The sequence below is a fragment of the Priapulus caudatus genome, unplaced genomic scaffold (assembly GCF_000485595.1).
Source record: "Priapulus caudatus unplaced genomic scaffold, Priapulus_caudatus-5.0.1 Scaffold135, whole genome shotgun sequence".
In the NCBI taxonomy this organism is placed as follows: Eukaryota; Metazoa; Priapulida; class Priapulimorpha; order Priapulimorphida; family Priapulidae; genus Priapulus; species Priapulus caudatus.
In genome coordinates, this window is record NW_014577196.1 from 492,980 (window position 1) to 511,000 (window position 18,021).

Sequence of the window (18,021 nt, forward strand, 5' to 3'; positions counted from 1 at the left end):
CAGATAAATTAATGTTGTAATTTACCATAATTAATTACCTGAATTACTTACCTTAACTGTAAGCTTATCTGTCATGAAGAGAATTTATTTCAGACGACAAGTCGGCAGAAATCAGCTCCAAATCGCCCCGTGTAGGGTGGCTTAAAACAGTTAACAAAAACAGAAAACTCCACGATATGACATCGAACCACCCGAACTCCCCCTGGATCCGCTCCTGTGCATGCAAAAATTCATGTGTCTAGCTCAATGGGAAGATATTTTTTCAGATTTTTGTCCAAATGAAGGCCAAATGAAAACAAACTTAACTTTATGACCTAATTACTCTGAACTTTGTTTTCCAAAATCGGCCGATTCCAACTACTCAAATGCTCATAACTTCGAACCATGTGACCTAGGAAGAAGATCTTGGTGTCAAAATAACCAGAATTGAATGGTCTTTCTGGTAAATCTACTAACTCATAATGTCCGAATTGAGTTCTACAGCATGTTATGTTATGTTATGTTCTCATACTTGTCGGTGTCCACTACGCTGGATATAATGACAAGGTAGTAAGTGCCTTCAGGATAAACCTAATAAAACAACACGGTGGCATAATGATGATGTGAGTGCAATGCAACTGGTGTCCTCTTAAAGTGGGTTTGCGTGCATGTGGGAGTGAAGCCTTGACTTAAAAATGTCAACGTCCGTTGCTTCCACAAACCCACGGGTAGGTTGTTCCAGATTGGAATCATCCGGGGGAAAAAAGAGAATTTGAATGCATTGTTGTTGCAGTGCAGGTGCCGAAATTTGTGGGGTTTTTCGATCTGGTACCATGACATCCCGCGGATCAGATATCTATTCGCCGTATTGCATGAGGTGGTTTACAACCTTATACATCATTACACTCGAATTAAAGCGTCTACGATACATAAGTTGTTGCCACCCGAGTTGGTTCTTAAGAGCTGACGTACTGCTATATCGCCCATAGGTGTTTGTAACAAATCTTGCAGATCTGTTTTGTATCATTTCTAGCTTATATATATAATTTCTCTTGGTGTGGGTCCCACACTGATGAGCAGTAATCCAGGCTTGGTAGTACAAGAGTTTTGTACGCTCTTTCCTTAATGCGTTGGTGGCTGCAGCCCAGATTTCGGCGCAGAAAGCCTAACAATCTGTTGGCCTTCACACATATGTTGTCAATGTGGACGTTCCACCTGAGGCCACTGTCTAGGTGAACTCCAAGATACGGGTTTGATGTGACATACTGCAGTGAAGAGTCGTGAATGTGGTATATGAACTTATGATATTTTTTGCGCAGAAGCGAGATATTCATGATGTAGCACTTGCTTGCGTTAAACTCCATCTGCCATGTTGATGTCCATTGTATCAGCTTGTCAAGATCGTCTTGAAGTGCTTCCTGGTCTTGCTGATTGCTAATCTCGCGGTACAACAGACAATCATCTGCGAATAGTCGAGTTTGGGAAGCAATGTTGTCTGGCAAATCGTTTATGAAGAGGAGGAATAGGAGTGGGCCTAGTACCGTTCCTTGTGGAACTCCTGAAGTGACAGCAGTCCAGTCCGAGAAGTCTCCTTCTACAACTACACGCTGGGTACGCTGAGTGAGAAAAGCTGTTATCCAACGTAAAAGCTTTCCACGAATACCGTAATGTCAAGCTTCTGAAGAAGCCGTTGGTGTGGGACCTTGTCAAAGGCTTTACTGAAGTCCAGTATTATTACAATCTGTCTGCTTCCTGTTGTTAATGCTGGGTTGGCAAGGTCCTGAGTTGTTATCAGCAGCGCTGGCTCTCACAGGATCGATTACTACGGAAGCCATGCTGGTTTTCAATTAGTAAATTTTTTCCTTCGAGATGATTTCTGACTTGGCTGTTTATGATATGTTCAAGTATCTTGCTAGATATTGATGTAAGCGAGACAGGACGATAGTTACTCGGGACGCTCCTATTACCCTTCTTAAAAACTGGTGTGATGTTAGCCGTTGTCCAGTCTTTGGGAACTGTCCAGTATCGAGAGATTGCTGGTAGATGAATGAAAGGATGGCGACAGGACAGGAGCTGCAATTTTCATTATTCTTGCTGGAATCTGATCTGGACCTGAAGCCTTGTCTGCGTTTTATGTCCTTGGAGGAGTTCTCGTACGCCTTCTCCGTGACGCTATGTCTGATATGTGTGATAATGTCTGATGTCTATGTCTATGTCTGATCATGTTTTGATCTGACAGGCTACTATTATGTACTTCTGTATATATACTCCTGTATTTAGTAGCTGCGAGTGTTGCTGTTCATGCTGTTACTCCAACGACTACTACAGACAGTCTGATTTGGCAGTACTGCCGATGAAGTTATTGTTGCTAGTGCTGCTGCTGCTACTGCTGCTACGGCCACTGCTACTGCTGCTGCTGTTGCTGTGGCGGCGGCGGCGGTATTAGGACTATTAGTGTTGCGGCGGAGTGGCCATGCCTTCAATTTATACGACGCTTCTACAAATTTGAAATCTAATAAATAGATGTTTTCACCCAATTCTCCTAAAAGTAGGCCTACCCTAACCCAGACGTCACCCAGTGTCCTGGTTCTAAGGAAGGCTCTCAGCTTCCCTGTTCTCAGGATCTCGGTTTAGTAGGTGAGGTAGTGGCACCCGTTTTAAGGGTAGTGTCAGGTTGCGTCGATAGATAACAGAAACACAGTATTATGAAAACTACTCTTCGTGCTTTGTTTTACGGCCACAGAATATTCGTTACACGCACAATTCTACGATATACATAGATGACTACATACACACAGAATCGTAACCGAATATCAGTAACCTCGTACCGTGAGACTTGATCGCGAAGTAGCTCGGCAGCAGGGTGAAGGTGAAGTGGAAGGTAGACGGGGAAGGTGGAAAGGAGGAGTATAGAAGGAATAAGATCAGGAGCGGCGGGCAAACCTGACCATGCTGCGGAAAGGATGAGAGCCGAGTCGCTACCTGGGACTAACCATCACAGATCGACCCTCGAGCATTAGTGTACTCGGATGCTAAGGGCGTTGTGTATAGTGATTACCTACGGCGTTCTATTATATATATCACTTGGAGGCGATGAGGTGTGTTGTTTATGGTGATTGCTTATGTGGGGCGGCTAGTGTAAGGCGGTATATTTAATCTCTGCGGAGCGCTGCGCTATCCCTACGTGGTTGCCTCGCGTGATGCATCCACGCGAGGTGCACGCAAGGTCTACGCGAGGTGTGAATGTAATGCATGCATCGCGTGTGATGATTCCAGCGAGTAATAAACGACCTACACAATTATGGAGGAAACATAATAATAAATAATAAAGTCATGCGTTGTAAGATATAACGCAATCAGTCCGTGGAATGAAGGACTGCTCAATAAAAACACAAAGCGAAAAGGACAGCTAGCAAAATAATCACTCGATTAAGAATTCTAAATTGCTAACAATAATAGACAAAAAAGAGCACAACATAAAAAAGCAAATAAGAAACAATGATAGACCCACGCTGTGAGCAGCAGGGACAGTTTTGTTCTTAGGGTACTAGTTACATATACTGTTTGCTCGCAACTCGGTATGTATTAGCGATGTGTCTTAAAACCAAGTCAATAGTTACATAAGCCTGACGAAAGCGCTATAATTCTCGCGAATTATAAAATTCCCGACATACATATACAGGTTTGCTTCCAGAATGGAAGGATATATAACATGCGAACCTGAATTCATTTGCAAACGTTCCGTGTGACTGGAGCGGCGCACACACACAGGTGCCGCGGTCCAGGGCGTGCGCGTGTATACACTGCTCTGTCTCCTCCCCCACACCGCACTGTGAATATCAGTGAAAGAAATACTGAGCAGTTGTGCGTGGAAGGTGAACCAGCCGCCTACAATATCTTCTGTATAAGGCGAGGCAGGTGTATATCTTCTATATATAGCGTGATGCATGAGCTGCATGAGTGCCGCTGCTTCGTCGGTGGTTTTAACACGCGACCACCGCGTGCGCGACTGGCGCGCAAAACTAAAGTTTGTTCAGTTACGAGTTGGCGGCGCGCGTCGGAGAGCAACGTGTCCTCGCTCGCTGCTTACGTAGCCCACAAACCTGCTTACAGACGACAAGAGGTGCGAAGACGTCCATGAGAAGGTAAGACGTTATCGAGAATATGACATCAGCGTCAATATAATGCTAATAGTAGAGGTAATATAGTGTATGATTTACTTCTACGCGTGTAATTTACATAAAATATGTGAGGTATGTGAGAAGCTGCAACAGTTTTATGGATTTCCCATACCGCTTGCGGGTTTCTTGTGCGTCATAGTCGCATCGTGGCTCTAGATGAGAGTGGCTGGCGTGTTCTACGTTTATAAGTTTTTTTTCTCACATCTTACATATAAATATATATTGTACCTGTGATCATAGATTCGCTTCGTTTTTGACACAGAAAATGGATACGCCCGTCATCCACGTGCTCTGGCGGCCTTCTCCTCATGATAACTGTAAGTATGGAGGTGTGTTATCAGCGCAGTATATCGCTATTAAAATTGTTAATATAGGTTCTAGCTATAGACGGGTTTTAAGTGAGGTATTTGCACGGGCGCGCGCATGAACGCTTTCGCTCACGGCCAAGTTGTAGCAGGTACGCGCACACGCACACGCACCCGCGCGCGTATTTATATCTTCGTTATCGATACGCTAAGGCTAACACACGAGTTGGTCTGTGCAAAGCTAACCGCGTTTGCATATATCGGCATGCCCACATACTCTTATACCGTGGTTAATATCACTCCTTGGCGCGCGCATGCGCACATGATTCGCGAAGAGTAAATGCTCAGCGTCCGGTTATCCGACCGTCGTAGGCGTATGATAATATTAGGAGTGTATAATATATTGATATATAGATATCTTATACGCTCCTAATATGCAGCGAATTCGATGGCAATACGGCGTCTGTTTCTGCGCGCTGACACACATTTGTTACGAATTCTAGTTTAAACAGCGCAGACACATCAATCTTAAGTATAGAGCTACTTAAAAATGCTGAAGGCTATCGCTGAATAATACAGGCGCGCGCAGGAAGCGCTATACATCTCCTGTCCAGCGGCGACGATTGAATCTGAAAAACGATCGCGGCATTGCAGCCTTGCCGAAATAAAACGCTCACTGGCGCGTGCGGAATTATGCATTTACTCAAACAGCGCATTTTTCTCTGGCCGCCTGCGAAGGTGAAACAGCCTTTGTGCTTACGTAGACCTGTGCTCGGGGAATGGTAATGCGGTCCGATGCGCGCGTGTCGTGTGTGCGTGCGTGATCAAATCGCGCTAGCACGGATATAAGGTGGCCCTATTAAAAAATTTAAGTCGCTACCACGGCAGGCGCATAGTCAAGGTCCCGCCTTTCATGTGTCCAGTGTGCATAGAACTACTTCGGTTCTGGTTAGTGTGATTTCTGTTGTTGAATTGCACAATAACTTTACTTACGTTCGCATCGAAATATTAGCTTTATGTATCGGGCTGTTCTCTCTGTTCCTTCAGTCGGGTGTAGACCATTACTATCCTGTTACAATGTAGATTCGTACGCGTTCTACAATACATTGCCATTGCAGGCATTAAATCACTCACCTGCCGTGCCGCAAAAATGGTAAAAACTTCATCGCTTACGAACTAAAATTATGACGACTATGATGTGTAAAGTGTAAATACAGACAGCAAAAAAAGTGGAGTTTATTGCCAAGTTTAGGTAGATAAGGGTGTTTGTAAAAAGCAAATTTTCATGAGAATTGTACATTTTTAGTACTATAGCGATGTATTTTTGCAGCAACAATGTAATTGTTACCATCGTTAAGAGTGTGGTGTCTCAAATATTTACGATCTCTGCATTTAAACTGCTACACAGAATAAATATGACTTGTAATTAGATAGGAGATTGTGTAATCTACGATGTTTTATCGAATACATTATTTTTTCATTAACTATATTTTATTTCACCTTTAACTTTCTCTCTTCTCTGTCTCTTCTCTCCTCTTTTCGCTTTGCCATCTTCTGTATCGCCCCACCCTCACTTCTTTTTCTTTCGCCCTCTGCCTTTCTTCTCTCTCTCTCTCTCTCTCTCTCTCTCCTCTCTCTCTTCTCTCTCTCTCTCTCCTCTGCTCTCTCTCTCTCCTCGCTCCCTGCCCTCCCTCTCCTCCCTCCGCTCCCCCTCCCTCCTCCCTCCCTTTATCTCTCTCTTTCTCTTTCTCTCTCTCTCTCTCTCTCTCTCTCTCTCTCTCTGTCCATGTCTCGTACGCCTGCATGCTTATATGGTTGACATTCTAGATATAGTGCGTTCTTGTATAGCTGAAGATACGTAGGTGACCATAATAACGAGTGTAAGATTTTCAACAATGTGTTGGATTTACATGTGTACATTTGCACCTATATGCAGGTATAAAAACAGATGCGGCTGACACTGCTAGCAAGTAGTAACACATATTACTGTACCTACATAGCTTCGTCTGCTATATATATGTAGCTTTTGCGGATAATGTGCGGTTAGAAAAAGATTGTTTACAGATTATCTGGCTTCAGGTAACGACATCACAGATTATTCTACCGCCCACCTTCCTCGCCATGGACAAGACTAACTTTAATGAACTGGCATGTAAGCTGAAAACGCAGCTGGTGAACGACTTTACGTTCGGAAGGCTGCACGTGCGCAGACTGTGCGACGGAATCGGCGACTGTGTCGGCGACGTCGACGAGAAACCGAGAGCGTGTAGCTTTCGGGAGCAGGCGGAATTGCGGAAAAAGGTCAGTGCACACGCCCACGTTTCTATGCGATGATCACATACACTGCGCATCATTGTAGCTATATTATGCCACATAAAATATATCCCACTTAGACGTGATAGTGATTTTTCTCTTTTTTCTTAACCCCTTTAAATGTCAAATGAAACAAATATGCATCTATATGTTCTCGAAAAGTGTTTACCTCATTCTGTTGGGTTACGCAAATCATTGTCTCTGTACTGGTTCGTCGCCATTGCAATTGATTTAGGCTGCCTAAAAACCAGACTTGTGATCAACTTAGGTTACATTGCCAGTCAAGGCTTAGGGTTATTGTCTGAGAAAGTAAGAGTCGTTTTGCAATTTATTTGACAATAGCGAGCGAAAACGTTTACAGTTTTTACATTTCATTATTTGCAGGTTTACCTATATAATGGAGGCTTGGATAAAGACGGCCGGGTCAAACCTGGATTCAATTTGGAATAAAACAACGATCGAGCTTACCATAAATACGCACAAATTACAAAGCAAAGTAATGTTCTTTGTTCAGAAAACAGAGTAGCCCCTCACCATGATCTCGGTCTTATTGTCAAACTTTAGTCGGGCTGGGCGTCGCGTAAAAGTCAGGGGACTTTAGAGCCAGTAAGGTGTTGGATTGTACGGTTGGGACGTAATTTTGCCCACTCCGATAACTATGGACCAAAAAACACAATTGTTCGGCACGTTTTATCAACAGCTCACGTACAAAAGTTATGACGTACAAATGTTTCTGTAACCGGTTCCAGCGTAAGTAGTGAAACATGCGAACCATAATGTTTGTGATTGTTTGGTCCAAATGCGTTGGTTATAGGAGCTATTCGACTTGATCTGTTCTGTAGTTTACACATCTTCCTGGATATACGGTCTCCTGACTGTAAAATACCAGGTCATATTATGTGAGCGTTAAGCGCGTAGAAAATTCAATATAACTGAACTGCCTGGGAGAGTAATGTATAATGTAAATATTGTATCCGATGAAACAACCTATATACTTATGTATTAGCAAATATGTGTATATAAATACTAAATAAATTGTATGTATGTATTTATAAAAAAATAAAAAAATAAAAAAATAAATATATATATATATATAGATGATTCAATGGTTGTTTATGAACTCGTGTGTCGAGAGTGCTCAATACTACCATGAGTAGAGCAAATATAGATAATGTTATACGGACACGGTAGTAATTTTGACTCTGTTTATCGCATACAGAACTGTTTTTAAGGAACGTTATGTGAACTCTTACAGTAACAATGAATTCAGTTTAGCGCCAGCGCGCAGCAGTCACCGACAATGACGCGTTAATTAGTAGTATGCGTATGTTCTTTGAACGCGCACGATAATACGAACAATAGAACACATTATGGCATATGTTTTTATACTGCTCGTGGATCGTCTCTAAATAGATCACTCTTGTATTTAGGCACGATAGTATGGAGCCGTTGGTCCATACGAAACAAGTTCTGTATGCAATAAACAGAGTCAAAATTACATTACATGTGTGGCCGTATTAACATGTATCTAATATAATATTATATATCATATAGATATATATATATATAATAGTACTGCCTGCTTGTTTGCGGCTTTGATTTCTCACCAGAAAATGCTCGTGGCTGCCAACTTTGTGATCGTGCTGTGACGCGGCAACGGCCACAAAAATTGCCTACCACGAAAATTGCCTGTACGAGCGACGAAAGAATGGTGAACGTTGCTGCATAGCTTTAGGCACTGATGATCATGGCAGCCTTTGAAACAGTTCTGTATGCCAATAACAGAGTCAAAATTAATTACTACCGTGTCCGTATAACATTATAAATTTTGCACAAGGAGAGGATAGTGATTCGCCTAGGGGACGGGCCTCTGATTGGCTAATTTTGATCTCTATTTAATTTTATTATTTTTTGGCTAATTTTTTTATTTATAGAATTAGGGTTAGGTTAAGTTAGGATTAGCCGTATAACTGATGTCTGCCCAGCGGTACAATTACACTAATAAAGCGCCATCTCGCGCGATCACTATCTCTCCCTGAGACCTACTATAGACATTAATCTAATATCTATCTTATTATATATATAATCAAGAGTTTGCAAATCAGAGAAGAGTATGACACGGTTTTGAACAGCTTTTGCATAGTTCATTGCAACTTCGTAAATATTCGTATCAATATGCTGAATAAATATATTCAAAATTAACCTGTTTTTCGTCCTCAGTGATTCTCCCTTAATCATATGACACCACCACTTTACCTGAAAAATCGTATGCTGGTCTTCAAAAAGTTACTTGAAATAGACACGCGTTTCGTACAGTTTTCACGCCATGTATGCATGAGGCAGGCCAGCATGCCAAACTTGTTATGGGATTAGTGTTCTATTGTCTATGACGGAACTTGGGGGCCGTATTGGGATATTAGGCCATCGAATTGATATCAGCGTGCAGCATGCGGCGACACCAACCCCCCGTTCCAGCGTGCCTAAATGAAATAAATGTTCTTCCCGGCCAGCTAGCTAGCAGCTGATTCTCTTACGCCGCCCCTAGCGTACCGTCATAGACAATAGAACACTAATCCCATAACAAAGTTTGTCTGTGACATGGCATACGATGCGTGAAAACTGCTACGAAACAGCCTGTCGCTATTCAAATAACTTTTTTTTGAAGAACACATACGTATTTTCAGCGTTTATTAATGTTGGTGTTTCAGTATGATTAAGGGAGAATCATAGTACGAAAACAAGGTAAAGTTTAATATAATTTATCACAATCTGCAGTAGGATATTTACAAGTTGGAAACTATGTATAACAAAACGCTTGTAGATAAGACCCGTATGTCAGTTAGTCTTACTTCTCTATTATCTATATCTATCTATATATATATAATAGTACTGCTGTTGTGTAGGAGCTTGTAGCATGTAAGTCTAGTTGAAACGGAAAACTTGAATAAAGTGATTATGTTTTATTGGTCCTAAATAATAACGGTGGAACTCTCATGTTCTTTCTCGCTTTTGATAAGACATTCAGCAATCGTAAATTTTGATACGGCATATATTATTAGTGTGGTATAGGATACATTTCTACATGTAACTAAAAGCTTGTTAGAGTGCGAATACACGTAGTCGGCCTATTACAATGCGGACACACCTGATCCGCCTGTGACACTGGACACACCTTGTTAGCCTGTGACACTAGACACACGTGATCAGTCTGTGACACTGGACACATGTGATCAGCCTGTGACACTGGACACACCTTGTTAGCCTGTGACACTAGACACACGTGATCAGTCTGTGACACTAGACACACGTGATCAGTCTGTGACACTGGACACATGTGATCAGCCTGTGACACTACATAGGCCTACGTGATCAGCGATGGACATTGTGAACGCGCGTGAACAGACTGCGACACTGTGACACACGTGGACAGTCTGTGACACTGTGGACACACGTGGACAGTCTGTGACACTGTGAACACAGGTGGTAGCACTGGTAGGCCTGTGACATTACGGGCACGCGTGTTTAATCTATGACAATGTGGATACACGTGGTCAGCCTGTGACACTGAACACACATGATCAGTCTGTGACACACGTGTTCACTCTGTGACACTGAACACACATGATCAGTCTGTGACACACGTGTTCACTCTGTGACACCGTGGACACACGTGTTCACTCTGTGACACCGGGGACACACGTGGCTAGCCCGTAACACTAGACACGTACACGTGATCAGCAGTTGACATTACGGACGCACGTGGTCAGATCTCGACACTGTTGGCACACGCAGTCCGCCTATGATACGGTGGACACAAGCAGTCCGCCTATGATACCGTGGCCACACGCAGTCCGCCTATGATACCACATACACACGTGTTCACACCTTTCATAATTCGCAGTGGCTAGAGGTACGGTAGCCGTCGGTCGTTGAAGCCCCTTTTTGGCGTTAGGGTTAGGGTTAGGGTTAGGGTTAGGTTTAGGGTTATGGTTAGGGTTAGGTTTAGGGTTAGGGTTCTAGCTCATCTAAACTCTCAAATCGTGAATTTATTTCCCAAGGCGTTATTTCGAAATCTGGCGCCACCGCCGCCATCTTTGTCTCGTTAAGTATGAAAGCGAATGGACTCCCGTACCCGTAGCTTCGATACATTAAGATACGGCTACCGTACCCGTAGCCACTGCCTTCATAATTCATGAATCCAAGCAAGAAGCATTTGAATTGATGGGGTGCCCTCTGACGGACAATATATTAAGTACAGTAGTAGCAGCAGCAAGCAAGCAGCAGCAGTAGTAAGTATACTAGCAGCAGCAGTGAGCACCGCCAGTCAGCAGGCCAGCAAGCCAGCAACACACGATGCAGCAGCGCCGCCCACAGCCAGCCAAACGACAGCACACCCATAACGTACATCACACACAGCGCAGCCCATGCAGCCAGCACACCCAGCAAGCAAATCTGAGTCTAGCGAGGACTATAGCAGACCAACACGTGTACCGGATTGCATTTACCGATACACAACGAAATGTCATTTCATAACCAACAAATTATCGTGTAGAAGTTCGACAAAAGCACTGTAGAGTAGCATCAAGAATGGGTATTTACATATAATAGTAGAGTATGGAAGAATACGAAGCAGATACTATGTCAGAGCAGACTTTGCTATGCGGAACAATTTGCAATGTACGGGCCATTATCCGGTCACTTATCCACGATATAACAGTCGATGTTTCGGTTGCATTAAAAAATACCAAAAAAATCCGGAATGAAATTTAATGTACATTCTACACCCTATATCACTAATCACCGCGCATAACTTACATCTCGATCCTACGCTATTTGTCACCCATAGTTTCTCTGTCACAGCTTTCAGCGTAGCATACCTAACAGAATAACTTGCTGTAACGTGTCTTCTATCATGTTTTTTTTTTATCTAGACCATTAACATTTAACCAGAAACCTGTAGCCTGTTTAATCGAACTGTGTCGGCATCCTTGCCAGCCTTTGTATATCTCACTTCATTACTTCGGAGCAAAAGCAGAATAGCACGAATCAACCACCCCACCCACACACTTGATCAATGTCCGAGCGGTGTGTGTAACTAAACTCAATGTACACTCTGATGTAAAATACTTACAGTAAGGCTGATTCTTATGAGCAGAAGTAAGTGCTACCTACTATTTTCATAAAGTAGTCACCATAGAGAATCAGCCAGGATAAACAACTATAAATAACGGACCCTCCTCGCCGTTATATTATTTAGTGTTCCACTTAAAGAAATGTCCGACTATGTTAGAATTTAACTATGTATGCCCCATTCCGGCTCTCCTTTGACATAAAAGACATCAGTGACGTTTCTACAATTTGACGACAGTTCGAATTCAGCCGAGATAGACGTAGGCCTGCTGTATATCTATGCAACTCTGCGTACGACCCATGAGGTAAAAATTAGGCATGGGGATATAAGAGGCATAAACACAATCGCAGATCACTGGAGCCTCGGCCGAGGTCCCTCTGTTCGCCACGCCTCTCGCCTCAAGGTCCAAAACGCGCGACCTCACACCTCAGTTGCGCAAGACAATCACGGCACGCAGTTTGTAATAAATACGCCTCTAATAAGTTACCTGAGAGACACTCCAGAGCAGAGACAGTCGGGCCGAGAAAGCAGGACCGACAGCCGACTGCTCCGGCCACGGCGGCTGCTCAGCGATGAGTCAGTCCACCTAGACACCTCTTCCGTCTGGAGATTCTGACCTATTTGGAGACAACTGCATTTGGAGATGCTTACTATGACTACTTGGAGAATAATTACGTCACCGTTAGCAGCCGGCTAGAACTACCGCCCGACGACACTGCCGCCGAAGGATTCAACATCAGGCCCGCCTCCCACCCTCGTAACTACTGTCTGCTAATAGAGCCACCCTGAGATTACGAACGCAACACGTACCTGCACAACCCAGCCACTCACTCGTAAGATCACCGTACAATGATTGTCACCGACTATTCCGGAACATCTGTTTGTTAAATATATCATAATTTTATACCAGCAAATTCCTGGGTTATTTGCGCCCCATTGATATGTGTGTGTTGTTGCCCGACATTGCGTAGCACATCAAGCATCAAGTGAGTCATTTACGACTCATATGCCGTGGTGGTGCCCACACCTCTTTATATTGGTGCCGTGGTGGTGCGTAAGAACACCGCTACACCTTATACAAACACACGATGTCATTCATTAGATTGTGCCTACCTTGTATTATATATAACCATAAGATTCAATTTAACCTACCAAAAACAAAGAGGGGGACATCGCATTCAGGTTTAAACGAGCAAACGCAGTATCCAGTCACGCGTAGCTAGCAAACTGGATGCGTCATTCGTGGAGGCGGTCTCGGATTAAGCGGATGTCAACAGCATGCAACCGCGCACGCCCCCACATTCTGGTTTTAAATGGTATGCACGGGGGCGTAAATCCGCCGGGGGGGGGAATGGGGAACTGCATCCTCCCCCCTCTTGAAGGAGGGATGCGTCTTGTACAAATATCCCCCTGAGATCCAACAAAAAAAAAAAAAAACAAGATACTATAGCCAAAAGGTATGGGTGCAAACATACAAAAATCACGTCAAGTTGTGAGAAATTGCATCTCTTACCGGTGTTTAATACATGATATTACTTAATATAACCTAACTGTGTTGCCTCGCCTGAAAAGTCATGAAAGTGTTTGAACTCCTAACTTGTAAGGGTTGAAGTCTAGGGTGAGAAATGCCATCAGACATGAGATATGGCCCACAGTAATGCCTCACATTGCAGAAATGGCTTAAATATTTCAAAAATGTCTGGGGGCCATCCCCTGACCCCCCCTAGCATCTGGCATGCCTACGGACCGGGCCGCCTGCCGGCAGGCCAAGTAATTTCACCCGCTATCGCCGATCATCCCCCCCACTCCTCAGTACGGATACGCCACCCGCTGCATGAAAATAAATATCCGTATTTTCTACCATTCGTTGACAAGAGAGAGAGAGAGAAAGAGAGAGAGAAGAGAAGAGGAGAGAGAGAGAGAGAGAGAGAGAGAGAGAGAGAGAGGAGAGAGAAGCGAGAGAGGAGAGAGAGATGAGAGAGAGAAGAGAGAGAGAGAAGAGAAAGCGGCGTACAGGAAATCAATATCCCGTTATTTTTCTATCCTTCGTTATATTAATTATATGAATTATAATTCCAGCAATTGAAACTAATCTGTGATATAATTTTTATAATATTTTTATTTATATTTATAAACAAATTTATATATATTTTTTAAAATTTTAAAAAACATTTTTTATTTCTATATTATATATATTTTTTATAATATAATCGCGTAGTCAGCCAATCGTATAGTTTTGAGATGATTAATGAATATAGGTNGGTTGCATGCTGTTGACACCCGCTTAATCCGGGACCGCCCCCACGAATGACGCATCCAGTTTGCTAGCTAGATGTGACTAGAGTTCCCTTTATACATAGAGTCCCTTTATACAGAGTCAATATAAAGGGACACTAGGTGTGACTGGATATTGAGTTTGCTCGTTTAAACCTGAATGCGATGTCCCACTCGAAGTGTGTGGACTAGCTTAGTCGCGAATGCAAACGGTCGAGTGTACCCGCTATCAAGATAACTCGTTTCACATTATCTGCTTAGCAGGTGTACTATAGGCTTAAATATGTCATTGCTCACCACGTGGTGTCAACTCGCGATGTCGGCAGTGGTAGGTATCGATGTTAGTCGGTGATTCATTTACCGCAGATCGATAAGATTATTTTATCTCACATAATGCACATTTATGCATTCGATTATGTCACATGTTATCAGGGAGCGAACACGTTGACTTGACAGCAGTTCTCTCTCGAAACTGCGACAGAATTTCCGAAAATTAATGTGTTAATGTGTTTGTAAAATAGCAGTATTTGTATGTGGTTTTATAAATTTCCAGAAGTCTAGTCGTACTAACATAGTATGGCATGCGGTTGTTTTGCGGTTGGATGTATGTGTATACTTAATTGCTTATACAAGCAATATATATAACAAGAGACCTACTATCATCAGTATATTACATTGATTGCTATTCTTTGTTTTTGGTAGGTTCTTTGAGTTCAATCCTATGGTTATATATAATACAAGGTAGGCACAAATCTAATTAATGACATCGTGTGTTGTTTATCCTGCTGATTCTGCTATTGTGCACTACTTTGAAAAATAGTAGGTAGCATTACTCTGCTCATAAGAATATGCCTACTGTAAGTATCCAGGGGCGAATTCAGAAGGTTTGAGTGACCAGTTTCCATATGTTCTTCTGCAGCTAGGGGGGTCCGGGGGCATGCCCCCCGGGGATTTTTTAAAAATGAGACTTTATTTGGTGCATTCTGGTGAATTTTGAGGTCTGTGACCGGTTTCTGGAAACTGGTGCAAACCGACCTAAATCCGCGCCTGAGTGTCTTTACATAGAGTCGTACATTGAGGTTAGTTACACACATGATACGGACATTGGTCAATGTGCGTGGGTGGGGTTGCTTCGTGCTATTCTGCTTTGCCTCCGAAAGTAACATTGAGTGAGAGTAACAAGGTGGCAAGTGCCGACACAGTTCGATTAAACAGCTAACAGGTTTTTAGAGGTTATATGTGTCATAGATAAAAAAAAAACGTATGATAGCAAACACGTTTACAGCAAGTTATTCCTGTTAAGTACGTACCGTGAAAGTGTGACCAGAAGAAACTTGGGGTGAAAATAGCCGTAGATCGAGTGTAAGTATGCGGGTATATTAGTATAGGTGTAGAAATGTAACATAAATTTCAATTCCGGACTTTTTTTGGTATTTATATTAAATGCAACGAAACATCGATGTATATCGTGATAATTGACCGAAATGACCCCGTACATTGCAAATTGTTCCGTTACGTCCTTCTACACGATAATTTGTTCATTATGAAATGACATTTCTAAATCATACGGTAATGAATCGGTAGGGCCCCTACACGTCTTCGTTCCTAATCAAACAGCCCCCGTGGGTGTGTGCATGGGCGCGCGTGTGTGCGTTATGGGTGTGTTGGGGGTAGGGGCGGTGCATGTGTGTGTGTGCGTGCTATTTCCGTGTGTTTGTGCGCCTATCCTCATTCATTCTAGATGTTAATTCCCATTTCTCTCATCATTTTCAGATCGTTTCTAAGAGGGAGAATGCTACATTACGTCGGTATCACCATCGTTGCTATTGGTGTGCTATTCAGTCACACAGGTGAGTGATTCCTTCTTATTCCAAATCTATTAGCAAGACGACCCTGGTTTACAAAAGAATATGGTGGCAACGCAATTTTACACAGATAGCCAGAAACAACCGTAGCGCAAAGTGAAGGTTTTTCGTCAACAAAAAACACCGTTGCGCGTACTTCTATCGACATTAATGGTTTTTATTTTGCCGTTTTATATGTGGGAGTTTATGAGCCGTTCGACGTATAATTAGGGTGGAAGCCGTATTAGGGTGGATTAGAATGAAGCCGTAAAGTGCACTGCCATGTAGTTGCAGCACGTGGTGAACGCTCATTGCAACACTATCTAGTCATTTTATGAATCATTCTCAACCTTGTGGTTCGCAGCGGAAGCAGACATCATAGTTCAACATCCGCAGAATGTGACTGTGATCGAAGGAACCCCGTTAACGCTCCCGTGCAGCGTGAATGCGTCGTACGATGGCGCCACTGTTGCTTGGGTGCGCGACGGGACGGTGGTGTTAGACGTCGGCACTGACCCAGGTTACGAGTGGGACCTATCGAACAATGACACCGACAACTACGACTTGAGGTAATTACCGTAATAAACCGCGTCCCACATAAAATTGGCGGCATTTTGGCGTTGTGCTCCTGGGAATTTCTTTAAAAACGCAATATATGGCACATATGATATAGTCTCCTTTAACGATGGCAGATTCACAGAAACGCTGTAATGATTTAGGAATTATTTGCTATAGGATATCCGATTTTTTCGACAAATTCCAGAAACATAAATACGATGGGAACCATTGCTATTATTGCTGTAGTTTGGTTGTTATACCTCTTTCAGCATGGCGGGCAGAAATAAAACTGCACATATGGCAATGAATGAGCCACCTTAGGTTGACCACAGCTAGAAACCCGTAGGAAGCCACTGAAATAGTGCTAATAATTTTACCACTTGAGCTCGCACGAGTTACGGAGTATTCGCGCGTAGAAAGGCGTGAACCACAGTGCGATACGTGAATAATATTCAACGTAAATATATCAGTAGCACAGCGCTGTTTCCTCTCTTCTCTGGTACGCAGCAAGGTGAGGCACATAGGCCTATATGCGATGATATATTTGAACAGTGGCCATATACGGCGAGATAGCGCCATATAATCATGCGTCCAATGTGCAGCGCTCAGTCAGGGAACATTCTATATAACCTAATACGAAATGAATAAATGTGCATAATAACGTTAAGTAGGTGCCAGGATCTGCTAAGATATGTGTTAGATTTTCTCTAAATGTAGTCTGGTGCATAATATAATTTTATAGAAATGAATATGATTGGTTTATAGAATAGAAAACATTAATTATATACGTATTTGCTATTGATTTAACTACTTGAATAGAATGAAATTGTACAAATAACTATCAATTATTCACAGCGTGTGCGATATATAAGTGTGACGTATTTTAGTGTGTATCGTGTCCATATTTTGCGATTTTGCTAGTGAATTTTTGGCATGCACGACATACCCACCCTTATTGTAATGATCATCAATGCGTCCAACCAGGGAGTCTATAATAGACTCCCTGGTCCAACCTAATAATAGCCCGACATTCTATTGGTTAAACTGGTTGTTAACTTCGTTGACTAGTTGCTAATAGTGTGGGGTTATATTTACCATTCAAAATAGCTTTCGTAATTACTCCTTTACTTTGAAACGATACTGAAAGTGTTATAAAGTATCGGACTACTCAAGTGGAATTCGCGTACATCTTGCAGGATCACGCATCCAGATGTAGAGGTGGATAACACCATCTTCGCGTGTCGTGTGTCATGGCAGGGCCAGGATTTCCTGTCGGAGAATGCTCACGTCCTCGTGGCGGGTATGTAACTAACGCGGTCTCTCCGTAACTCATGGAAACCTATAGAGTCGAACTATACAAATATATGTGTTAATGATAGATCGTGCATAAATAGGGCGGGTTACAGCCCTATAGACCGAAGGTCTGATAGACCGAA

The 18,021-nt window shown here is 42.8% G+C and overlaps 1 protein-coding gene across 1 annotated transcript in view; it reads left to right on the plus strand.

Annotated features, from left to right (window-relative positions):
- The window catches only part of LOC106805969, a gene marked incomplete in the record, with an annotated part of 37,614 nt that overhangs the window by 15,328 nt on the left and 4,265 nt on the right, over positions 1-18,021 (plus strand). The window contains 2 exon segments of the mRNA XM_014807778.1: positions 15,957-16,033; positions 16,392-16,596. Of these exon segments, the coding sequence (XP_014663264.1) occupies positions 15,957-16,033; positions 16,392-16,596 (282 nt within the window).